Source organism: Furipterus horrens, unplaced genomic scaffold (genome assembly GCF_987537825.1).
Source record: "Furipterus horrens unplaced genomic scaffold, mFurHor1.1.pri manual_scaffold_5, whole genome shotgun sequence".
NCBI lineage: Eukaryota > Metazoa > Chordata > Mammalia > Chiroptera > Furipteridae > Furipterus > Furipterus horrens.
In genome coordinates, this window is record NW_028327175.1 from 64949809 (window position 1) to 64975505 (window position 25697).

The window sequence follows — 25697 nt, forward strand, 5'->3', positions numbered from 1 at the left end:
GCTGACGTTTGGCACTGGAGCAGCCGAGGGGTTCGTCCGACTCTTCCTCGGGATGGCGTCTCTTCATGGCCCGTCTGGCTGGCTTCTCCGCCACCCCATCTGCTAGGGGGAGCTTCTGGTGGCTCAGCTCCTTGTACCCGTGCTCCAGCCGCTGACGTTTGGGACTGGGGCAGCCGAGCTGTTCTTCCGAGTCTTCCTCGGGGTGGCGTCTCTTCATGGCCCGTCTGGCTGGCTTGTCCGCCACCCCGTGCGCTGGGGGGAGCTTCTGGTGGCTCAGCTCCTTGTACCCGTGCTCCAGCCGCTGACGTTTGGGACTGGGGCAGCCGAGTTCTTCGTCCGAGTCTTCCTCGGGATGGTGTCTCTTCATGGCCCGTCTGGCTGGCTTCTCCGCCACCCCCTCGGCTTGGGGGAGCTTCTGGTGGCTCAGCTCCTTGTACCCGTGCTCCAGCCGCTGACGTTTGGGACTGGGGCAGCCGAGTTCTTCTTCCGAGTCTTCCTCGGGATGGCGTCTCTTGAGGGCTCGTCTGGCTGACTTCTTTGCTGGGGTGGCCAAAGCAGGGTCCCCAAAGCATCGATATCCACCAACCAGGGAATATGTCTCTCCATGCCAGCCCACCTGGGTGTCTCCACTCATTAGGTAGGGGACATGGTAGCGACCAGGTGTAGAGCCATAGATGCGAGGCACACCTGTTGGAAAGAGATCAGAACTGACCCCTCACTTGTGCTGTATGTTGTCCTGCCGGGACGTCCCTTCTCCCGTGTCTCTCCCAGGCTCTTGCTGAAGCCTTCTCAGCTGCTTGGCACCCCAAGCACAGCCTCGGCACTTCACTTCACGTCCCTTAGAGAGGGGCTGCTAGGGGCCTAGGGCAGCAGCAGACCAGAATATCTCCCCCATTCCCAGAGAAAACAGAACCCGGAAATAATTGCAAACTGGGTGCCCCCTAATCTCTCCCACAACAGAGAAATAATTTCTTACAACCTGTCACTTTGAGGCTTTAAGGAAATAAAATCCTTCCAAGTTTTGGGAAAAAAATAATTTAATATAAATTTGTTTCAGAACCCCCTTCTGCCCTGGCAACTCCTCGCAGGCCCCATTGGTGCTGATTTTTCAGCCACACTGAACGCTAGTCCTCTGATAGTTTTATCGAGATGAGAAAAAGGCCACATGCTCGAACAGTTACCAGGAGGCTCAGAACTGCATTCTGGGTACCAAGTGTGGGCTTCCATCAACCCAACAGCCTTCTGGGAGACCATTTCCTCAGCCCTCAGTCTCAGAATCACTTCATCACTCCCTTGGGTCTTTCGTTCTTCCCATGGGTAAGTTCCCCCATTCCCCCCAGTACTCAGCAGCTCAGTCTGGGACGTATCTGAGGGGGCCCCTGTGGATGTGTACATGACAGCACAGTGAAGGTGACTGGGTTTGAAAGAACCGTCCAAACTTCTTTTTCAAACTTCTTTATTTATCATGAGCTGATGAAAATGTACTTGACTTTGCTAAGAGGCCAACCAGTAAAGGGTTTGAATGGAAATATCTTGTAGCCCAAAGGGGGAGGCTACATCAATAAGATGAGGACCTTTCTGAACACTTGCCCAGGTATGACCTTGTAGTTGTCCTCAGTGGTGAGCAGGACACTGTGGGTCTCTGATGGGGACCCAGGCCATTCACTGGCATTACTTAGAGTGAGGGTCGTTCTCAGGTATGATAGACAAGCCCCAGTGGGTGAGGTTGTGTGTACACCAATCCCTCCTGTACAGATGCCCAGCTTAGACCTACCTGCTGCGCTATTCACCCAGGGGACTGTGGTCAAGTTACACTGAATGAAAATGATGCGGTCAATCGACATCGTCTCTGTCTCTGTCTCTGTCTCTGTCTCTCTCTCTCTCTCTCTCTCTCTCTCTCTCTCTGGAGCAACCAAACAGGTTGGTGTCCGTTAGAGAAATGATAGGAAAGGTTCTCCGGTTTCCGTAGTTACCCTGGGATGCAGACCGTGAGGTCATCACTCCCCGGTGATGTCACTCATGGAATGTGTGGCTTGAGACTCTCAGGGTTTCATGGAGAGCAGGCCACGGGCCCAGAGGCACCCTGCCTGTGCCCTGGTATCTGGCCCTCCCCACCCAAGCCCAGGTCAAGGAGCCACGCCCTGTGGCGAGTAGGTGTGGACGGGCACAGCCCTTGTGAGCACAGGAAGGGAGGAGAAGCTCCACTGTGAGACGGGCAGGAGAAGCAAGATTGGCCCATGACAGCTGGGTTTCCGGCCCTGACCCTCCGCATCCCACAGTCGGAGAGGCAGCGGTTTGCGTGGCCTGCGAGCTAAGGAAGGCTCCTTGGGGGTGGGCCTGAAGGACCTGTGACCGCTGGGCCCGTGGAGAAGAGAGGGAAGACATTTCAGTTGGGAAGAGTAAAAGCAAAGACAAGCTCTTCTTGACCTCTTCTGGTCTCACACGTCAATTCATAGGACCCTCACGTTTTTAGAAGCGACGACTGAAAGCAGCGAGAGGCTCAGCGGCCTCCCTGCGGTCTCACAGCTGGTGGAGAGGCATCTGCTGGATGCCAGGGCTCCACGTCAGGGCTCTGGGCCCATAGATGACAGGAACGTAAGGATGAGTTCATCATATTCAAAGTGACACTGGCAGAGATGTTCAAGTCACTCGAAGGCCAAGGGAGTGTCTCCTGAATGACTTCCCAGGGTGGGACTGGGGACCCATTTTTATTCTAAATGGACACCAAATTCATGACAAAATGACATAATACAAATGACAACCCAGTCAACACACTCGTCTTCCCCTCCCAAAGACAAACAGTGACGATGCTGCCACCATGAAAGGGGCAGACATGGGCGCAGAGGCAGCCCAGGTGAATCGGGAGCTGGAACTGATGGGAAGGCAGCAGCTCTCCTCACAGGAATGGCTTGAGGAAGTCTGGCCTTCCTCGTAAATCCTTCCCCGTTTCATACTTGTTTGCACATCTTTCTGGTGGGGTGCCCGTTGAACCGATTCTTCACCTCTGTTATCTGTAGTTTGAACATGTGTGATACAGGCTCCCACTTAACATTTGGTTTCATGTATTTGTTTGTTTTCAGGGAAATCAAATTGTTGCTCTGTGCAACCTACCCTTTCTCCTGTCAATGTCACATCCGTCCCTACAGGTCCGCAATAGGGATATCATTGTATCTTTTCAGAAGTTTCTTTTGTGCAGATACATGTATAAGTGCATTTATGTAATGGGCAGGGCTCGAGCGGCGTGGGTCAGCCAAGGTGCTTAGGGAGCGAAATTCAAGCAGGTGCTCCCGGGAGGTGGTTTTCATCGCCCTTTCCAGCCCAGGCAGTGCTCTCCTTCTCAGCAGACAGTGAGTTCGGTGGTTAAGGGCAGAGTCTGGGACCCAATGGCCCGAGAAATCCCAATGCTGCCGCTTGTTGGATTTGTGAACTTGGGCAACTTCCCTTTTGTGCCTCGGTTTCAGCGTCTAGTAATAGAGTCTAATAATATCTTCCCTGTTGTCTTGTTACCAGTATATATGTGTAATTTAGAGAGACTGGGTAGTGTTTGTATATATGGAGACCATACATACCTAATGTGTGCTTATACGAATGTAGAGAATATATACACATGCGTGTCTATATATGTCTACAGCTATCTAAGGAATAGGGTCTGACACCGAGTAAAAGCTCAGGAAGTGCTCGTGTTACTGCTGCTGTTGTTACATCTGCCCACCTCTTCCCTCTGTCTCTCCTTCCCCGTCCCCGCTGACTGACTGACTTTTTTCCCTCTCCAACCCACACGTGATAATTCCTGATAAGAAGTTGAGCATATTCTTGAAAAAATAAATGTCATGCTCCTTCACATTCCAACTTTGTCATATATTAAATTTTCATTTGGAACGAAAATCTGTTTTGGGGACTCTGTATTTGTTTCTGTCTAATGGATCTATTTGCTGATTCCTGTGCCAATAGAATATCGATTGGAATGTAGTAACTTGTTACTAGGTTCAGATAGTTGGAAAAAGAAGTCCTCGTGTTTTTCTTCCAAGTTTCTCTGTGTTAACTCTCATCTACTTATTCTTCCAAATGAACTTTAAGGTAATTTTATCCATTTTCAGGGTGAAGCAAATTCTGTCAACAATTCAATTGAAATTACATTAACTTTATATAACTATGTGGGGGGGATTAATTTTTATAATAAGTCTTCTCACCCATAGAAGACATTTTCCCTTTATTTGGAAAACTCATTTTATACCTTTCAGACACATTTCTTTTATTCTCACCTGAGGACATTTTTTTCATTGGATTTGGAGAGGAAGGGGTGGAGGGAGAGAGACAGAGAGAGAGACGGAGAGAGAGAGAGAGAAAGAGAAAAACATCAATATGAGAGAGAAACATCAATTGGTCGTCTCTTTTAGGCTCCCTGACCAGGGATCGAACCTGCAAACTTTCGGTGTATGGGATCATGCCCCAGCCAAGACACCCAGGCCAGTGCTCCCATACATTTTAAGGTTTTCTTTGTAGAGATACCGTGCTTTCACCATTATACTTATTTTCTTGACTTCTGTACTGATAGATTTTATCACTCTCACGAACAGAGCATTTTAAAGTCATTTCTCTGTTAAGGCAGCATAAGGAAAAGCTATTAACTTTTAGATATGTACCTTACCTTTAGTTCCTTTGCTATATTCCTTTTGTAGATAGAAAGTTATGTCATTAGCAAGAGAAAATTTTATTTTTTCTTAATAAATATGCCAATTGTTTTATTTTCTTGCCTAATTGTATTTGCTAAAACCTCCAAGACATTGTCAAAAAAAACCTATTGGCAGAGCTGGCGCGCTTGTCTGGTTTCAGATGGTTTTAGTGATTTGCTGCTGAGGATGTTATTGGCTAATGAAACTGTAAACAACCTGTAACATATTTAAGTTGATTCTTATACTTGTGCTTATACTGCTTGAAAAATGGCTGCTGAACTTCTCTAAGTGCCTTTTCAGCATCTATTGATAGGACCGCATGAATTTTCTCTTCTAATCTGTTATTGCAATCAATTTTATGTGTAGATTTCTTGATATTTGCATCACCCCTGAATAAAACTTACTTAGTCATAGTGTCTTCTTTCGATGCGTTGCTGTATTTTATTTGCTACTATTGTATCAAAATGAGGGTAGGCGATGGTTTTTCCTTCTGTGTTTTATTGGATTTTTGTATTAATTATATAAACTAAATGAGAGAATCTTTAATATTTCCCTATAGCTTGGAATAATGTAACTATTGTTGGAATGATCTGTTCTTTAAAGTTTTGATAGAATCAAACTCTAAAGCCATCTGTTCCCAGTACCTTTTGTAGTGGTATGGTAATTGGGCACATCAGAGAAGGAAAACTCTGACTCCAAAAAACCTCCGCTGCCTTGCGGCATACCTCTTCAGGGGAAAGGCTAAGGGAGTAAACCCCGACAGAAAATCCGGAGCCGGAGTCCCTAAGGCGGTTTGACGTTGTAGTCAACACCGGCAACTCCTGCGGCGCACCTGAAGCCAAGCTGTATTGACTCCGTCTTTCCCTTGGACCCTTCAGCTGCGAAGAGAGGGGGGGTCTGCTGCATGGGCAACAGCAGACCCTCCATATCACCCTGCCCAGGCTCTGTAGCTTCAGCTTCACTGGAGAGGACACTCCAGCGTCATCGCAAGATGTCGATTCAACACGGGAGGAGACAGATACCGTGTCACTCCCGAGTCGGACTGCACAACCATTCTCGGCGGTGCAGATAGACTCTTAAGAAGCTACACCATCGTCTCTCGAGACGGACGGCAGCCGACGACGACGAAATATATTGTTAAAATTAATATATACTATTTTATAAATAACTATTTCAGAAAGAATTTTGTTCAAATCTATATTTTTATATTGCTTAAAATTTAGCAACAGGAACAAAAGACAGAGGTCAAAGGGTAATGAGAATCCAATTACTTTAATGATGATCTATCCCGAATACCATGTTTGTTGAATCCAGCACCTAGCTAAGCTGAAGATGAGCCTTTCCTAAGAGGCTACTGGCTTAATCTTGAGTCTTATCTTGGTTGGTAGACTCAGTTACTCAGGAGACTGTTCTGACTCCCTTGGGAACAGCTTCCTGGGCTTTCTTCACTCAGGGCTGCCTAGACTGAAAGCCAATCTGCGTCCCCATGGAGACAGACCCCAGGGTGTCTGCAGCCAGGGCAATTGTTTCTCTTCAGTTGGGTGCTGCTCTTTATTTCTTTCAAGCACGCTTAAGCAAACACTGATAAAACCACAAGGTTTCCTGTGGGAAAGCACAGAGATGCTTCTGGCTCAAGTACTGCTAGTGCAGGCAAGGATGAGATCACCTGGGTGAAAGCTGAGGCTTATCTGATTTTGTCAGGCCTCCTGGTGGCCCCTGAGGATGGTGACTCCATAGTCCACTGTTGAGGAAGAATTCAGCAGCCAGGTGGAGCTTGTCTTTTATTTTATATGTAAATGCCTTTGGTTATCTACCTGATCTCAAGAGAATTGGGTTTTTTGTTTCTTCTGTACTTGTACCAGAGAAAAGACTATGTAAATCATCCCATCGAAGAAAATGCAGTTTTTTTACTCTCCTGAAAAAAAGGATATTTAAAAAAATTAATTCCTAAAGTAGTGTCCCCTTTCAACAAACTCAGTGGTCACAATGATCACTTGACATCTTTGTGGATAGACCTGCAGTTACCAAAAGATCTGCATGAAGTATGAAAAACAGCCAGTAATTTATAAATATATACCTATTTGAAAAATTATTCTAGATGAAAAACTAAATTTTTCATTGTCAGACTGTTGGTAGGACTGCCACTGACCAGGCAGCACAGATCTACTTCTTTAATTGGGTCATTCTCAAGAGACGCAGAATGGCTTAATAGGAAATTTTGTTCTTGAGCCTATTTGGAAATATGGCAGCAATGAACTCCAATGTGACTGAGATGTTATCTTTTGAAATTGACAGCCATCTGTAGTTCATGCGAAATAAACCCAAGAAGTAAAGCTAAAGGAACACACAGAGGCAAATGATCATGTTTAGGACTTGTCGTAAGGCGAAGCCTTTTCTGTGTGTGAGGGATAAAATACTAAACTCTCATCATTGAAGACTTAAGTCCCTGAAGGGATCAATTTGTAAATTATATGATTGTATAACTACTATGCTGTATACCTGAAACTAATGTAAAGTAATATTGAATACCCACTGTAACTGAAATTCTTTAACAGATGTAAATTGCTATAGAAACAAGCCAGTCCTCTGAGGATGATTGCTGGTGTGTGTGTGTGTGTGTGTGTGTGTGTGTGTGTTTGTTTTCCTTTTTTTTTTTTTTTTTTGCTAAATTGGCACCACCATGTGGCAGTAACAGGATTTGCAATTTACTGGTGATTTCTTGCTGAATTGGGGGGGAAAGAATTATGTTACTTCAAATTTTGTACCTAAGGTGAAATTTTATCACATTTATATCATACTAATTTAAATGTACACAATTTAAAACTACATAAAACTCAACTGTTGTGAATATTTTCTACTCTATTGAGAAAAATATTTGTATTTGTCATCTTGTTAACAATGTGGTTTGTGTGTTTTTAGCCAAAAAGCCTACCCAAACATGTGTCAGATACAGGAAGCAAGCATGCTCAAAAAGAAAAAGCAGTTTCCAGATCAAGTGAGCAGCTAACATCAGAGAACTCAACAAAACCAACGGTAAATACATCAGATTAATAGCTAAAAAACACTGACATCAACTAGGGAGTAAGGTACAGGTCCTCTATCTTCATTGACATTTGGCAGTGAATCTGCAGACCTGTGCCGAATATATCTTGTATTGTAATGATTTGGTGCTATCATTTTGCTGGTTTTGCAAATAACCTTTTGGAAATGTGGGCCTATGGAAAGCCTGAAAAGAGCGCCAATGGGTGTAGGTGATGTTCGATCCAGCCTTCTCCTGCCCAGCAGTTCCAAGTCATGACGACAGGGCAGCGGGCACCATGCCTAACAGACAGCAGCGTGGGATTGAGGCTGCCCCTGGGACCCTTCTCCTCATGGGCTATGGAAGCACAGATGCCCTGCATGGTCTGCCATTTACATAGGAATCTTAAAGAGTTTTCAGAATCTTGTTCTAGAAGAGATGAACTTATAGAGCCGAAAGTCAGAAACAGGTTCCGTATTTCTAGAGCTACTGGGGGCCAACTATTAGAAGAATAAACAAATAGGAACTTTTTCATTGAGAGCTCTTGGAAGACAAGTACTAGGCCTGCTTAACAGTGTACTTTCTATGAGAGATTGCAATCTGTGGCCCACCTGTTAAATGCCACTCATGTGTGTTTTGTTCAGATATATTTTTTTTGGCTTACATTATTATTTAACTTCTTTTTAATAGCTACCAACTATTAAAATCAGAATAGTTCATGTAAAATGAAAAGCTTCTTTTGAAAATTTTGAAAAAATCAGACTATCTGGCATAGTGGGCTCACATGGCAAGAAATGAATAGATCTTTACACCTGGCATTGGCATGTGCTCTTAATTTATCACAGCCTTGACCTGGCCCACTCCACTCTTTGTGCTATGTGCACAGACTCTGTAAGCTCTGGAGTCCAGCTTCATGTGTGGCTCAGTGCTGCATCATGTTCAGGAGAAGCTAGTGACTATTCCTCTACAAGATGTGCCCAAGGATAAACTGGCTCAGCAGTGACATTTAAAATGCATAATCTTGAAAACAGTCATTCAGAAAGACTTAGTCCTGTTAATCTTTTATCCCCACCCTTAGACTAAATCAGAGGACATCATTTCTGCTGGTGGAAAGAGTCTCGTTGCCAACGTAGCTGCAGCATCTGGCAAGTCAGATGACAAGGTGGGCACACTTAAGCAGACGTAGAGTGTATGTGGACCTCGATGCTTATGAGAAATGCATGCTCAGTGGAGTCCCAGTCAGCCTGGGCTTTCCGTCTGGTTCTCATTAACCATTTAGGGTTCTGGCGCTACCACATACAAATAACGCTGAACACTGTTCATATGTAAAACTCTGTGAAGACAGTCACATAGCTCAAGGAAAAAGAGTGAGCAAGGTATCAAAATTGATTTTAAAATCTATATATTCAATAAGTATTTATTGATCACTGCCATAAAAAGGCCTAGTATCATTATCAAGGACATTAGCATATGAGTTGACTCGGATCCTGCCTTCAAGGTGTACATATCTGAAATAAAGCAAACAAAATTGCTATGAGCATTTGAATAATCATTGCTCACAGCTTTCAACAAGTTTACTACTAGTAAGCCATGACCAGTCATGACATCTACACGAATTGATATAAGAAGTTTTCAAAGGAGACATCATAAACCCCCTCAGGAGAGAGTATGCATGCCCTTGTGGCAAATTATGGGCAAGTCTACCTTAGGTCCTTTGATGAGCCTATTAAGATCCTAGCCTGGAAATGTAAGATGAGAAGTAGCGGACATTCCAGCCATAGCAATACAGAGTGAGTCATCAGTGGGAGCCCCGTCTCCCTAGAAATGCCAGTACTTATTTCTCTGGAAACCACAAATAAGTGATTGAAGCATTAATGAGAAGATGGAAATGAAAATAGAAAGAAGTAGTATGTATTAATCTATTTTCCTGCTTCTCAAAATGAGAAAGGTACCCTCCTGCAGGCTACCTGATAAGGAAAGTTGTAGGGTAAATTATCGCACATCTCCCTGGAACATCAGATTTTTCTCAGATTTGGAGAGAAAATGCACATTGTTTTTGTTCACCTAATGCAGATATTTTATGGAGTAGTGATAAACTTTATGTAAACTTTTTAAGTGAAGATGCCCAACTTAATTAAAAAATATTTTCTTGCAGCAAACCACTTGAGACCCCACATCCATCCCACCCCGGGTGTACATGTTACTCTTTCTTGTTGATGAAATGGGCATATTTAAGAGAGAGGATCAGATCTGTTTAAAAAGAAAGTACTGTAATTTGAAATTTTTTGTTAGATATAATTTAGGGTCACAGTGAAAACAGAACAGTAAAATTAGGAGAGGTTTTGGGGAATTCTGGCTTGTACTGACTTGAGCTGAAAATTGTGGCAGATCATTTAACTTTTCTTTGCCTCTGATTTGTCTCCCATAAAATGGGATTGATCAGATCTGCTTTTCTTTCTTCCTTCCTTTTTTTTTTTTGCACATAGCATGCTTAGAGCACTGTGTCTTGACTGTGTCTGACTCTACCAGGACAATGCAGTGCAAGGCAGATTGAGACAGGTTGCTGCCGGGTGAAATCTGCGGGCATTCCGTCTGACAGCGGGGAGCCACCAAGAGCCCGAGCAGATCCTGCCTGAGTGGGGTGTGGGAGGACGGCTTGCATTGCAGGCTTGCAGAGGCGTCAGCGTGGAAGAGTGTAAAATGTGTTCTGGGTACAAAGTGTTGGGGGAAGCACAGGGGGCTGAGCAGTGGGGACCGACCATAAGACCAGAAAGGTGGGTGGAGGCGTCACCGTGGAGACTGCGAAGGTGAGTTAGTGATTCAACAGGCAGGGAGTACACACTGAAGATTAGAGAATAGATGGAGTAGTGCGGTTAAAAGGGACCGAAGTGGCTCGGATAAAGTGGGTTAGAGATGGGAGGGCGAGAGGTCTGTCGGGGCTGTTTTGCTAGTGCTGGCGAGTCCTAATTTAGTGTGAATTAGCGCTGAGCTAGAATAAACTAGTGGGGAGCAATGGAGGAGGCACTGCTGAGGTAAAACCTTCAGGTTTCGGGAAATGATTGAGCAAAGGTAAAGGAAAATTTCAGGTCACCTGGGGCTTGAGACTTGAATGAATTAGGTTGGAACCCTAAGGTGAGACCTGTGCCAGTGCAGGGTGGCACCCGTGAGACTGAGAGCCCCCTCCAGTTGTGAGCCCGATCCTGGGTCAACCACTGACAGGTGGACAGAAGTCACAAGAGGAATTGGGTGAGGAGGAAAAGTGGTGTGTGCTTTTGGACAGGCTGAATTTAAGTGTTTGAGGTATCCCAAGAAAGGTGTGTAGCAAGGCAATAAGATTGTTTTAGAGTACAGAGAATGGGGGGCGGGGGGGGACTGGGGGCGAAGGGCCATGGATGAATGTCTGTCTCAGGTTGTGATGAATTCTGGAAGTGAATTCAATCAGCCAGACTCAGGCTCACACCTTGTTGGCCCCACAGCACTTTTAACAAAACCACCGCAGTCATTTACTTAACACGCACTTCCATATGAAATAATTAATGATGTACCTAATGCTGGCTTTCACATTTTCAAAGATTCATTTATCTAATCCTCACAGCCCCTGAGGGGTACAGTTGCTGTCCTGTCTCACACGTGAGGACTGAGTGTGGGAAACCTGCCTGAAACCTGGAGCAGCCAGAGCTTGTCGCTGTGCAAGCCCAGGCAGTCGGAGTCTGTTCTCTTAGCCTCTGTGCTCTGCTGCCCAGATTCCGGGGGCTGCAAATGGGGCACAGTTTTCTACTGTCTTAGTCCTGGCAGCTTCACCCATTCGGTTACTGCCAGGCCCTGAAAGCAGTTGGCCCCTGGCCCTAGATCATGATCTTGGATAGGACAACAAGCACTGGGCAGAACTATGTCAAATATGTGCAGCTGGGGGCAAAGCAGGAGAAATGTCAGAGGTGGCGGAGGACAGAGGGCACGAATGCACCAGGAGGACGAGAGTGGCACTCGGTCATGGCCGCCATGGAGGTGAGAGACAGGAGAGGGGTCCTCGCCAGGCTCTGGGTAAAGGCATGACATCACAGATCGGAAAGTTCTTGGCAATCATTGATAGAGCACTGAAGCAATGGTAGGAAGGAAATTCACTTTAGGTAAGTAAAGGAAAGAGTGGGTGATGAGATGCCAAACCAAGGCGTGTGGAGGTCTTGCTCTGTGCGGGTAACAGCTAGAAAAAGTGGGCATTTGCAGAAAGCATTCATGAACTTGCAAAGACTGGCTGTGGTCCCTAGGAGGGGCAACCAAGAGTATGGAAAAAGAGATGGGCAGTTCTCAATTCAGATCTTGGTTCTGTTTTCCCTGTGTGGCCTAGAAAAAGTTATGTAACCTCTCTGATCCTTGTTTTTCCATGCCACTAATCTATATTATTATTTATAAGCATTATGTATGCTATTCTGAAAAAGGGTATAACACATACAACATAGTGTCTAGCACAGAGCAGAGTCAGGATATATATGATCAATGGTATTAACATTATAATGAATGTATTTTAATATATGTAATATTATTTAATTTTATAAATGTATGTGAAGGAGTTTTTATTTCTTTCTAAAGCCCAAGCAGAAAAAAGAAGTTAAGTCATTAATATCGGCTGTACCAGTTGAATCCAAACCGGATAAACCATCTGAAAAGGTATGAAGATAGTAGTGCGTTTCTGTATAAGATATTTATTCATACTCTATCATGATCGGATTTTTTGAGGGCAAACAATATGAGGTGGGGTAACTTAAAGAATCTTTTTAATTATTTGTTTTAAGCTAATATAACTGAGTTGAAAGTGTGATATTCCCACATATGTTTATAACATTTTATAGCATAACCCTCTGTTCTAAAAACTCCAGTTACATGCATCCCATAAAGATTACATTACAGTTTCTCTCATGTAAATATACTTTCTTTAATGAGAGGTGTCTCGGGTACTTCTTCATTATGTAATTCCCAATTGAATCAGTCTAAAGTTAGGAGGCCCCGCTAGCATCATTCTATAAACCAAAAGGTTTTTGGTTCCATCCCAGGTCAGGGTGGTCAGGGCACATAGTTAGGCTGAGGATTCCTTTCCTGGTTAGGTCATGTAGGGGATGTGGTTGATCAATGTCTGTCTCTCGCTTTCAAATCAATAAACATATCCTTGGGTGAGGATTTTAAAAAAAAATTAAAGCTAGCAGGCCCCAAATTTTATTACATTAACATATAGCTGCAAAAATAAAAAATGAAAAATAAATTAAACAGTCATTTCTTTTTTAATCCTCACCTCCTTCTCTCTCTCTCTCTAAAACTCAGTAAATTAAAAAAAAAAAAAAAAAAGAATCTGTACTCTGAGACTTTAAATAATAAGGTTTAACTGAGACCAGATTTTAACTGTTTTGATATTTGAGAAACTTTTGATGTTTGATATTTTTCTACACAGAATGCTATTTTGTAGCTTTAAAAAAATCAAGTGTAGTATATAACAAATAGCATTTAAATATCTGTTCTCTTTTCTTTCCAGTCAGGCATGGATGCTGCTTTGGATGACTTAATAGACACTTTAGGAGAACCTGAAAAAACTGAAGAAGATAATGAGACGTATACTGGACCTGAAGTTTCGGTATGTGATCGTAATATCTGTAAAGATTCATTCTTCATGGGTAGGAGAGTGAAATAAGGTCACGATGCTCAAAAGTACACCTTCTGTTCTGTCACTTGGAGAGTAACAGGGTGATGTCAGTATCATCAACAGAAACTGAATTAGTGTTGGGAAGGAAATGGTTTATCTTGTGATAGCTGTACTATTGCATGGATTCAGGAAACAATTACTGAGTCTGTGCTGAGGTTATTGCTGGCATACAACCCACTGGGTCACAAAGACTTTTCTGTCCCATGGACTTGAACTTATTTTGATTACTAGTTCATCCCTATTCTTAATTCCTTAAAAGCAAGAAAATTATATGATTTTTTGTTTTGTTTCATTTTAAAGAAAAAAACATGCTATAGACTGGAAGGAAATATTTGCGACAGGCACAACAAAGGATTTGTGTAAGAATTGATGGAGAATTTTAAAAAGTGAGAAGGAGACAACCCAATAGAAAATTAGGAGAAAACTTGAGGGGCTAATAAACAATGAAAGTTTCCCTAGAAATTAGGAAAATTATATTAAAACATGGAGAGGAATCACTTCACACTTATTAGGTTGGGAAAAGGTGTAAAAGTCTGACAGCTCACCAAGAGTGGGTGGATGTGGAAGATGTGCATGCCCTTCAACCAGCAATTCTGTGTCTGGACAGAGTCCCCAGAGGGAGCCTTGCACCCTGCAAAGGAGATAAAAGAACAACTGTGTTCAACAGAAGACAAGATAATAAATGGGATACTTTATGGTGATTAAAATGGATGATTTACGTATCAACATGGATACATTACAAAAACATAATTTTGAATGAAAATACATTAAAGAATGATATGTAGAAAATGATAGCATTTAGATAACATTTGGAAATATGCAAAGTAATGCTGTGTAGTTTGTGGATGCCTACATGTAGAATAACTTTTCAAATATGCTCAACTTTAAATAGGTGGAAATGATAAATTTCAGGTTGGTAGCTAACTCTGGTTAACAAGGAGGGGGAATGGGGTTGGAAAAGGCTAAGCAGGAGACATCATTCTATCTAATGTTTTGTAGAAATAACTATAGATCCAATAGAGTGTTGGCTCATACCGACATTTACTGTTATCAACTGTACTTCTGTATGAATTGAAAACATCAGTGAAATACTTTTAAAGTCAAATGTATTTTAATATAGGAATCAAATTTAATATAGTGATTTGAATATTTTCTAACATTACACACGGGTTAAGCTAATTAAATACGGGAAAGTATTTATGTAAACTTAGAATTTCAGAGTTGTGTAAGGTATTGGCTTCTTAGTGTTTTACATTTTACTTCAATAGTTTCATAAATTAACACATTGCATACGGGTGGTGAGAATTCTTGTCATTTCTAAAAGGCATTTAAATTTCCCAGTACGCAACGTGTTAAGAATGAAATATTACTTTGGTTTCAGAATACGCATATAACATTCTCAACTAATTAATGATATAATATCCCTATGTGTGTGATTTTATTACAGGATCCCATGAGTTCTACCTACATAGAGGAATTAGGTAAAAGAGAAGTCACAATTCCTCCAAAATATAGGGAACTTTTGGCTGTAAGTTAAATAACCATTTACTTTTACTTTATTGTTTCTTTCTTGGAATATAATCTTTATTATATCAATATAGTTAGTTTTTTAAATTTAGGAAATAAAATGTGGCATATGAAGTTGTCATTGCTATGGCGCCCACTGTATCAGTTTGCTAGAGCTGCTGTAATGAAGAATCACAGACTGGGTGACTTAAACAGCAGAAATATGTTGTCTCACAGTTCTGGTGCTAGAAGACTGGAAGTGAGGTGCTGGGCAGGGTTGGTTCCTTCCGTGGGCCTCGAAGGAAGATCTGTTTCAGGCCTCTCTCCTTGGTTTGTAGAGAGCTATCTTTTATAAGATCTCTTCATGGTCTTCCCTCCGTGTGTATATAAAAGATAGTCCAAATTTGCCCGTTTTATAAGTACACCAGTTATATTGGATGAGGGTCCATCCTAATGTCCTCATATAACCTTAATTGCCTCGTTAAAGGCCCTGTCTCCAAATGCAGTTATGTTCTGAGGTACTAGGGGTTAGGACCTCAACAATACAATTTTGGGGAGGATGTAATTCAACCCGTAACAGTCACTGAGCAATATATTTTGCTGATTGCAAGGATTAATTTTGCCTTCTCAACATTATCAAATTAATATTTGTTTCAGAAAAAAGAAGGGGTCATGGCGCCTCCTCCAGACTCTTCGGTGAGTTTACATAAATGTCTTCTAAGATCCAAATTAACAGTTTTTATATCTTTGTTTGGCAGATAAGACTGTATTATGGCTAAAGTAATCTCTAAATCAGGAGAAGTTTTCATCTCTCCAGAGGAAGGCGGTGGACGTGGGAGATGTCTCAGTGCTCACTGGTTTCATATGGAGTTCTTTTGAGAAGAAGAAAAATCGATCCAACCAAGTTTTAGGATAAAATAAATGTTAATAAAAATAGAATGGCAATATCCTAACATGTAATACATTTAGAAGAGGGAACAGAAAGATCATATTGCAAAACCTGTCGCATTCCAAACACAGGCTGTCATCTGAGTTATTTTATTAACATACTTCATATGGTGGTAAAGGACTTGGCAAAGCGCACTCTTCCTCCGCTGGGTTTATAATCTGATATTTTGCGTGAATAATTCCTGTGTTACCCATCCTGGTGCCTGTTTCTGTAGAGACCCATGGGGCCGGATGAAGCCATCGATGACCTGTCATCTGACTTCACATGCAGTTCTCCTGCCCCTGGGGGAAAGGAAACTGAGAAGGAGGTACTGGTTTTAATGTTATGAGGAGAACTTGTTAGAAACCCTCTCAATTTTAAAACAACTTTTTAGTTCTGCTTTTTACATTTCCCTCATCTGTCAATGCAATCTTTTGTCTTTTCTTTTTCAGAAATCTACGGGAGAAGTGTTAAAAGCTCAGTCAGCCAGGGTAATCAAGAGTGCTGTTCCACCCCATGAGAAAAAAAGAAAGGTGGAGGAGGTATAAACAATTACATTTTAGGAAATAACTGTGGTCCATGAGACAGCAGTTGCTTTCCTGAGGCCGACCTGGCTGATTCAGGACAGTCTCAGTGGTGTACTAGGCATCCCAAGGAGCATCTTTTCTCCCTGGGATCTATGTGGACCAGTGAAACCAGTCAGGGTGACATGATCACCACCAGGCAGGTCTTCCTGGTCTCTACAAATGCTTATGGGAGATTTCAGCACAATCTTCATGGTTGTGAATTAAGACTATCTCACCATTACAATACACAGAGGGCACGACGCCAGAGAAATTACACTCTTGGAACGTAAAATCTTCAATGTGGTCTCCTCAAGGAATTCGGGCCCTGTCACATCACTTAGAGGGTTACGCTGTGTTGTAGCTGCTCCTGTCCACTGCTCTTAACCATGGGTAACTCTGCCTAATTCTCATGAATCCTGAAATGTGATCCTCCAGCTCTGGGCTGGAAGAGAAAACATGCTTCATCTGCAAACAGGCCAGACAATACAAGCAGCTCTCCCTCTCCCCTTTTGGAGCAGACGGTTTGTTTTTATCTGGTGGCGGGAAGCAGTGAGAGCACCACACCCCTGAGAGTGGGCGTCCCTACAGCAATCAGCCTGTGTGCCTTCAGAAAGAAGTTCAGCAGGGCTACCTCAGCCCTCCCTGCTCTCCGGCCTTAGCTGGTTTGCCAAAAGACGGGGTAGCCAGAGTCATCTTTAGAAAAAGAAGGACAGGATAGTGAAAGTTTACTTCTTGCAGCTTTTATTTTGATATGAGTATTTTGTAAATGGCATAATTATGGTTATAGTTATGCTTCTAGCTTGCTAAATAAGAGGCGCAGTGTGCCCTGGGGGGCACTGTTACCGTAGCAACGTGGCTTAGCCCCCATTTTCACTCCCTGGTAAGCTCTCAATTATTTCTCTGTTTTGCTAGGTTTCCCATAAAACTGCCCTCCTGAAGTCCTCCCCATGATTCATCTTTTAGGTTTGAAATTCGTCTTTCACAAAGAAGTGGATGGGTTGTTCAGGCTCTTTTTTACTGCACAAAATTTTTCCTTTGTAACAGGACACAATGAGCGACCAAGCCCTGGAGGCTCTCTCGGACTCGCTGGGCCACCGGAAGTCCGAACCTGAGCTCGACCTCAGCTCCGTTAAGGAAGTCGACGAGGTACTGACCTTGAAGTTCATATACAAAGCCTGTTCATCCACAGGTTCCAAAACTAAATGTGTTACACTTCATTAGCATTTTTGCACAACTTTTATTTTATAAGATATTTAAAATGAACTACTCTTCATTCTGCCTTACTTTCCGGGTCTCTCTGGTTGATTAAGATGGTTATTGCTGGGGAGTTAGCTACCAAGAAGGATATTTCAGTGTTTGTCTTATAAATCATGTAGAATTTTAATATTTAAAATAAACGCTAATCTCCTTTGCCAACACTTAAATGACACCTGACTAAACAAGATAACACGGAGGCAATGGCCTGGTGAGAAATAGGTTTGTCTGCTCTTATGGAAATTGGGAATTTGTAATTTCAGAGGGTTTGGGGTACAACCGTTTATAAGGAGAAACGGATATGACTGGAGGTGGGTGGAGAGATGGTGAAAATGTCTCTCAAATTAGAATAAAATCCAGTAACACTTACTCTGTAACTGAAGCTGCTGCATTTAAGAGTGTGATGCTGGAGAGATTTTATCCCCACACGTAACAAGATTGTAACAAGCTTAAGCCAAAGTAGGCTTGTATTTGGTGGAGCAGAGTTTTAATATTAAATTACAATTTTTAAAGCATGTTTAACTGAGTCCTGTGGGGGAAAAGAGGAAGGAAAGTAGAGAGTTGCCCTGGCGATATTACCAGTAAGGTGGTGGAGTGCAGGGCAGGGGGCAGGGAATGGAAGTACAGCCTGGCCACCACCCTATCAGCTCAGCCTGGGGGCTGGCAGGTGCTGCTGTCACAATGGAATGCCTCTGCTGTCACTTCCTGTTCTGAGTCAGTGGTGAAGGCAAGTCTTACGGGACTCCCCATAGTTCTCCCTGAGTCTAGCACCGCCCTGGGCAAAATGGGCCAATATCTGTCTTCAATGTTCCTGGAGGGCTCACTAGATGCGGTGTGGTGTGGCAGGACGAGCTTTGTGAGGGCAAGCACCAGGGAGCAGGGGAAGGTGTCCTCATCCTCCAGAACCAAGTAATGTATTGGGAAGAAAGGAAACGTTGATTAAAACACAACACAAGACACACTTACATAGAGCAGCCAGATAGAAGCCCAGTGGAAAGAGAGGTCTGGGCAGGACTGGGAGGCGCGGGATCAGAACAAGTCTACCTGTGGTTCCACCACCGCAGGGCTGCAGACAATGAACCAATTGCCCATTGGCCTCAGGCTTTTTACAGATAAAAAGGTTTGTTTAATGAGACCATAATTTGGGGAGGGAAGGTATAAACATAAATCCCAGAACAAAAAGAGTCTTAGAGTGACTAAAATCAGATGTAAAAAGCGTTAAAAAAAATAACTTACTAAGCTAATGTTTACTATGTAATGGTGAATTCATTTTCCTGGATAGCCTGATGCTGTGATAAGGCTCATGAAGGTCAAATCCTTTAGGAGTTTATAGCCACTCCAGTACATTCCTTGATAGCACTCAGAGGAGAAACTACATGATGCTTCAGGGAAGGGGTCCCTGCCTACTAGTCATTTTTATAAGGTATTATAACATCAAATAATATTTATAATGATACTTATTAGTAATCTCCCATGTTTCTATGTGTGGTTATCTAGTCTATTTCAATTCAGTAGATACTTACAGTGCCTACAGTACAGGCATTTAAAGCAGCCGTCTGCAACCTTTGCAAGGAGCTCAGGCCACCTGCACTTGCCCACGCTCACCTCCTGCTGTGGAGTGGGGGGGGTGGGGGGTGGGCAGAGCTCAGGTGAGCTTCCCTGGTGCTTGGTTCCTAACAGACCAGGGACATAAACTGGTCCATAGCCCCAGGGGTTGGGGACCCCAGATTTAAAGTATATAAAGATCAAAAAGAAATAGAAAGGATCTAGCTGTGAATGTAATCTGTGTTGTGGGCAGGACTGAGTGGAATGGAGAGGACAGTCTTACCAAACAGGTGACCTTGGCTTTCATGAAGGCTGGTTTATGGGCAGAGACATCACAAATCTATGAACTAAGGAGTACCACTGCATAATAGGACTTCTTCCGTATCTGTAGTAGAATATAACTGAAAATGTTAAAAAAAAAACGGTTTATTCCTTAATGAGAATTGTTAGTCTATAGAAAAATAAAACTGCAATTCCAAAGTCTAGAAGACTGCCTGGTTCATTTAAGTGCTTAATAAATATTTTTTAAATTAATCAATTAGCTAATCATTCCAATGGACAACTGCAGTCTTAGACTGAGATGTAGGTGGGTGCGGTGGATTTAGCTGGAATTTATTTAGTGATACCTGTCTGCCTGTTGTGCCCGGGAGCTCCTTGGTTTGGAATTTAAATCTGTGCCTTGGTATAGGTACAAATTATTACATATCATGGAACTTCACATTACTCACCAATTGCTTAAACTACAAATGTTATATCTTCGAAGCCAGGGATCTGTGATAGAAGGGCTGTACACATTTATTTTTAACAAAGTTGGCTGTTCATGGGTCATTAATCCAGTGACGTCCTGGTGTCACTGAAGGGAGTCCTTGTATTATGTAGTAGAAGAGGTAAAGCCAATTGTCCGTGAATCAGCCAAGACTTGGGATGGGCTGCTCTCCCATTTCTGAACTGTGGTTACCGTTCATCAGACGTGGTTTTCTCCCCTGGAGATAACTGCCTCACTGAGGAAGAAAGATGAAGGCTGTTAAAATAATTGCAACTAACGTCTGCACTGTGCTTAACTGTCTCAAAGGATATTTTATTTACTTGTCTCCGGTGATCTTTCCAAGTCAGCAGCTAGGTAAGGATTATTAGTAGCCCCATTTTATAGCTGAAGAAACTGAACAAAAAAGGAAGACTAAGTGGCTTCCTAGCACCTCTCTAGGGTCTGTTTTTTGTCAGCCCACTTGCTGCCTTCCTCAAAGCCACTTGCCAGGGGCTCCACTTTGTTGTTGACAGGCACATACAGACACTTTGGTCTTATTTGGTCTTCTCTACAATACCCATGAAGTACATAAAGTGGTATCTTATTTTACATATGTTATCCAAATGTTTATTCTCTTTTCTCCACTTTCATCAGGCAAAATCCAAAGAAGAGAAACTAAAGAAGTGTGGTGAAGATGAGGCAACAGTCCCATCCGAGTACAGATTAGAACCAGCCACGGTACGTTGCAAGCCACGGTGCAAACAGCGGTGCACACTTCTGGCCTTCCTACTTGGGCATCTGTCCCCATTATGCTTAAGGACATGTCTGTCCTGATTCACATACTAACACTGAATACCCTGAACACTTTCTTCTCTGCTCTCTACAATTGGACCCCTTAAGGGTGGTTTCCTAAGTCGTGATCATATGTTTATTAAAATTCCCACAAATTCAAATGTTGCTACTATAAACAATGCTTAACCTTAAAGCAGAAGGAACAATTTGGGAATAATTTTTTTCTCTACCTGGTATATGGATAAAAACACCATAACTCTAAGTAGTAGATATAAACATACATGTTTATCAGTATCAGTTAAAGTATTGCTAGTTTTGGTTTGAGGTGAGGTAGGGATGGTAGACTAACGCCTATAATTGTATCTGTAATTTATCTTGAAGTAATACACATAAACTTCTGATGGAAAATAGTTGTGATTCTCATATATGCTCATAGATGGAAGGTTTTTCATTTTTAGAAATACTCTAAATTGTGAAACCTCTTATCCCCCCCCCAAATAAAACAGTAGTTAGGAATAGTATCTACCTCTTTACCTGGGTTGGAGAATTGAGACTTTAAAAAACTTTTCATTAACATAGCTGTACCTTTCTTGCCAAGGTTTTTTTAAGTTTTATTTTTCTATTGAATAGATGGAATTTTTAAAAAGCAAATTTTAAAGAAAAATAAATACATTTTATTTGATAATTTGGTTTCTTGATTTTGATGTCTCAAATCTTTATTCTGATACTTTATAAAGGATAAATCTGAAATAGACATTGACTTAAATACAAGGGGAAAAAAACGCTCTCCTCTCGTATCTTGGAATTCCCCAAGAGAAACTTAATGGGACATGAAAGCAAAATGTTCTGTTTAATTTTCAATGACTTTTCAATTTCATTTACAGGATAAAGATGGAAAACCACTATTGCCAGAGCCTGAAGAAAAATCAAAGGTTGGGAAATAAGTTTTTTCTGAATACTTATAAAACAATAGTACTGTAAAGTATAAATTGAGATAATTTTGACAGGATATCACCAGGAGACTTGAAACACCACTCTAGTATTAAGGACAGGAAAACTTCTGATAGCAACACTTGGCTCAGATTTGTGATTCCTTTTCACATATTTTAGTTATTTTCCTCATGGATTAACTCTAAAGTGTTATAAATTTCTAGGTGACATTCACTGAACATCTGGAGCTAATGTCAAGAGGGCCCTTAAATTAAATTGTTAACACTTAGAGTTTGATTTTAATTACAGCAACAAATACTGTAATCACTCTACACAGCCATTACTTAAGTTAGTATCAACCAGCATGGTTACCTATCATCATAGTAAAACATTTATTAATCATTTACTATGTGCCTGACACTGCACTAGGTGCCTTTCATGTGCTATGTTTTTGAGTCTTCATTGAATGAGGAAGGTGCCATTATCATTCCCATTTTACAGGTGAGGAAACTGAGATACAGAAAGATTATATAAATAGCCTAAAGTCACACAGCTAGGAATAGCAAGGCCAAAACCCACATTTGGGCTGCTCAACACTGGGGCCCAGCTTCTGAGTCCCATCTAATTCTGTCATAGATTACTGTTAGTCATAATCTCCACATGTCCTAAACAAATAATCCACTTCACCCGAAGGAACTAGGGATAACAGATTTCCTGCCAAAACCCCACATCATCATTGGAGAGGAGGATATGATCTATTTTTCCTCTGACTTATTCAGAAGGGAAGTCATTAGGAAGTAGGAAAAAGTCACAGAAGAAAAAACTAGACACATCTTCATGGGAAAGAATAGGCAATTTTATTTGAAGAAAATTACTCTGCAATTGAAGTATCAGAAAAACTTTAAATAAACCATTAATATTTTTGTGGTACTGAGGTGTTTAATATTCTTTATTTGTTGCATAACATTTATGTGTCTTACATTGATAAATGAAATACCCTGTATTAACTAGCTTTTTTAGATCTTAAAACACGGGGGTGGGCAAAAGATTTGCTAAGATTTGTATGGAAAATAATACAATGATTAATAAATCACAGTACAAGAATAAACTCTGTAAACCAACTTTTGCCCCACCCTGTATGGCCTACTATGTGTTAACCAGAAAAAAATTCTTTGTGAAAACTTTTTAAACAAAGTAAATAGTCAATTCACAATATACAATGTCTCTTATATTACAGCCCCTGAGTGAATCTGAACTCATTGATGAGCTTTCAGAAGATTTTGACCAGGCCAAAGGGAAAGAAAAGCAATCCAAACCAACTAAAAAAACAGAAGTATGTTTCTAAAATTAAGTCTCTGGTTTTTCTTGTTTTTCTTTTTTTTTTTTTTAATGTTTTTCTGTAATCTTAAAAATGTGAGACCAGAAATATTTTAGCATGAAGTGATTGATGAAAAAACCATTTTACTATCTTTTTCTACATGTACTTTTTGTCTTGTCTTTTTCTGAATGTGCTTTCTTTCCCCAAGCTGACCCCGATTTTCTTGCGATTTAAAACCTGTAATTATTCCTTCAGGAAAGCATCCACACCCATGCCTTCCTTTCTAGTCCTGCCTGTAATTGACCTTCTTAAAGTTGTCATCACTCACCTCCAGATGGCAATGGCCTCTGTCTTCAGTCTCCTTCCAGCCCATCCTATGTGTCCACCAGAATTACTCTTTCTCGAGCAGGCCTGTAGTCACATGGTTCCCCTGCTCCAGCCCTCAAGAGCTTTCCATTCTTGCAAAAGTAAAGTTTCTACTAATGTGTTCTGGACCCAGCTTCCTTTTCTTCCAAGGTGTCATCCCCACGTCACTGAACTATGACATTAAATGTGTATCTCCTTTTCTCATATGGTTCCTTCTCTCTGGGATAACCTTTCCTCTTAATTCTAGGTCAGCTGACATCTTAGTCATCCCTTGAAGGCTGTGCTAAAATATCACCTTTGTCTCCTCAAACCTGACCAGCCTTCCAGCTCTGATGAAGCCGAATATCACATGCCAGGGGGGCTGCAGCTCTTTCTTTATATATCCCTGTTAAGGCATTTGTTGCAAACAAGTGTTTAGCTCTTGGTCCTTCTTTACATCTTATATTTATACATTGTTTTAAATAGTAAATTCTTTGAAAGAAGAAATCATACCTTATTAATGATCATCTGCGGTACACCTTGCATATAGGATAGACTTCCATAAATGTCTAGATTAAAACAGTTTATTTGACATTTTACCTCGTGATAAAATAAGATAGTACAGTGGTTCTCAAACTTTAGCATGCACCAGGATCACCTGAGGGTTTGTTAAAACAGATTGCTGGTCCTTATCCCCAGGATTTCTGATTTAGTATTTTTGGCTTGGGGCCCAAGAACCTGCATGTCTAACAGGTCCTCTGCTAATGTTGAGGCTGCTGGTCCAGGGAGCACATTTTGAGAACTCCTGGTTCAGGATTACTACTTTGCACTTGTATGTAGCTGTATATTTACAATATACAAGGTGCTCTTAGATATATAAAAATGATGTATTTATATAAAATATGTTGCATTATATAATATATGATGATAAATCATAATAAGAAAGAAATAATAATAGTTTATAAAATTTATTGAGTGTACTGTTTCCAGGAACCATGCAAAACACTTCACATTTTAGCTCATTATAGCCCCATGTCAACCCTTGAGATGTAGGTACTATTATTGTCCTCATTCTTCAGATGTGGCATCTGAGTCTCAGAAAGGTTAAGTAACCTACCTAAGGTAAGAGTTAAAACTAAGTTGAAATAATAGTTGCCAACGTACCTTGACTTATTTACTATTCAACAATCTTAGGCATCCAAGAAAAGCATGCTCACAGCATATAATATAACAGAGTGTATTGTTGATTCGTCATTTTAAGTGTTACTAACCAGATATTTCTGAAATTCTTTATTGTACTGGCTTCTTTCCACAGGATGCTCAGGCGGCTGCCCCGGCGCCCATGGGAGAGGCGGTGCCTCGGGCCTCCGTGTGTAGTGTACAGTCAGCACCACCCAAGCCGGCTGCCTTGGTGAGTGATCTCGGGGCATTGAGAAATGTCCCAGGAAAGTAACGTTCTTCCTCCATGCATTTTCTGCCCTGTGCACTAACATGTTATTTTATTCTGACAAAACAGTAAAATCATATAGCTGTAGCATCTATTTGGGGTGCTTCAGGGTGTGCTAGAAATTCAGTCTATATTTCTTTTTATCCTTACCTTAGGATGTGATTATTGCTTTTAGAGAAGAAGAGAGGGAGAGAGAGAGAGGGTGAGAAACATCAATGTGAGGGAGGAATATCGATTAGTTGCCTGTTGTACATACCCTGATCAGGGACTGAACCCACAACCTAGGCGTGTGCCCTGACCAGGAATCAAACCCACAGCCTCTCAGTTTATGGTACAACACTCCAGCCAACTGAGCCTCACCAGCCAGGGCTATATTTATTAAAGTTTTAATTAAATTACTACAGGTTCTGTTTTTCTTTTACCTTCTGAAATTCTAATTCTTCAGCTATTGTGAATAATGCTTCTTTGCATTCCTACATTTTCAAGCCTATTTGGAATTTCACAAACAGCCCAATAGTACCTTTTTCAGACTCTCCTGGTGGAAAAATCTGTACCAATATCATCATGACCCACCCTACTTTCAGCTGAAGGGAGGAGGATTGACTTAATTCCTTCCCTTCTTCATTTCTTGCCTCTCTCTCACTTTCTATCTTTTGGATGAAGTATATTTAACTCGTTGAATCTTTGCTTCCTTTTGAATTCATTAGTCAATAGAATCTGACATAGAGAATAATATCTTGGAATACGTTTCATTATTACAGACTTGGTGGCGCTGTACTCTGAATAGGTATCTTGTTGGAGATGCTTTACAATGTCTTCTAATTAAATTTTCACAGGGACACAGTAAAACCTGATGACCTCTGTGTTGTAGATGAGGGTAATGAACCTCTCAATTGACCTTGATCAATTTACTGAAACTTTCAGAGCCTCAGCTGAAATG

General features: G+C 41.6%; 1 protein-coding gene across 1 annotated transcript in view; it reads left to right on the forward strand.

Annotated features, from left to right (window-relative positions):
• CAST (calpastatin) overlaps positions 1–25697 on the forward strand; it is a 131951-nt gene that overhangs the window by 81414 nt on the left and 24840 nt on the right. Inside the window, exons 9-23 of the mRNA XM_090276516.1 lie at positions 6695–6715; positions 7593–7706; positions 8771–8854; positions 12280–12357; positions 13214–13312; positions 14829–14909; positions 15054–15146; positions 15545–15583; positions 16051–16143; positions 16268–16357; positions 17426–17527; positions 20580–20663; positions 21602–21649; positions 22885–22980; positions 24626–24721. Of these exons, the coding sequence (XP_090132642.1) occupies positions 6695–6715; positions 7593–7706; positions 8771–8854; positions 12280–12357; positions 13214–13312; positions 14829–14909; positions 15054–15146; positions 15545–15583; positions 16051–16143; positions 16268–16357; positions 17426–17527; positions 20580–20663; positions 21602–21649; positions 22885–22980; positions 24626–24721 (1218 nt within the window). The remainder of the gene's footprint in view (positions 1–6694; positions 6716–7592; positions 7707–8770; positions 8855–12279; positions 12358–13213; positions 13313–14828; positions 14910–15053; positions 15147–15544; positions 15584–16050; positions 16144–16267; positions 16358–17425; positions 17528–20579; positions 20664–21601; positions 21650–22884; positions 22981–24625; positions 24722–25697) is intronic.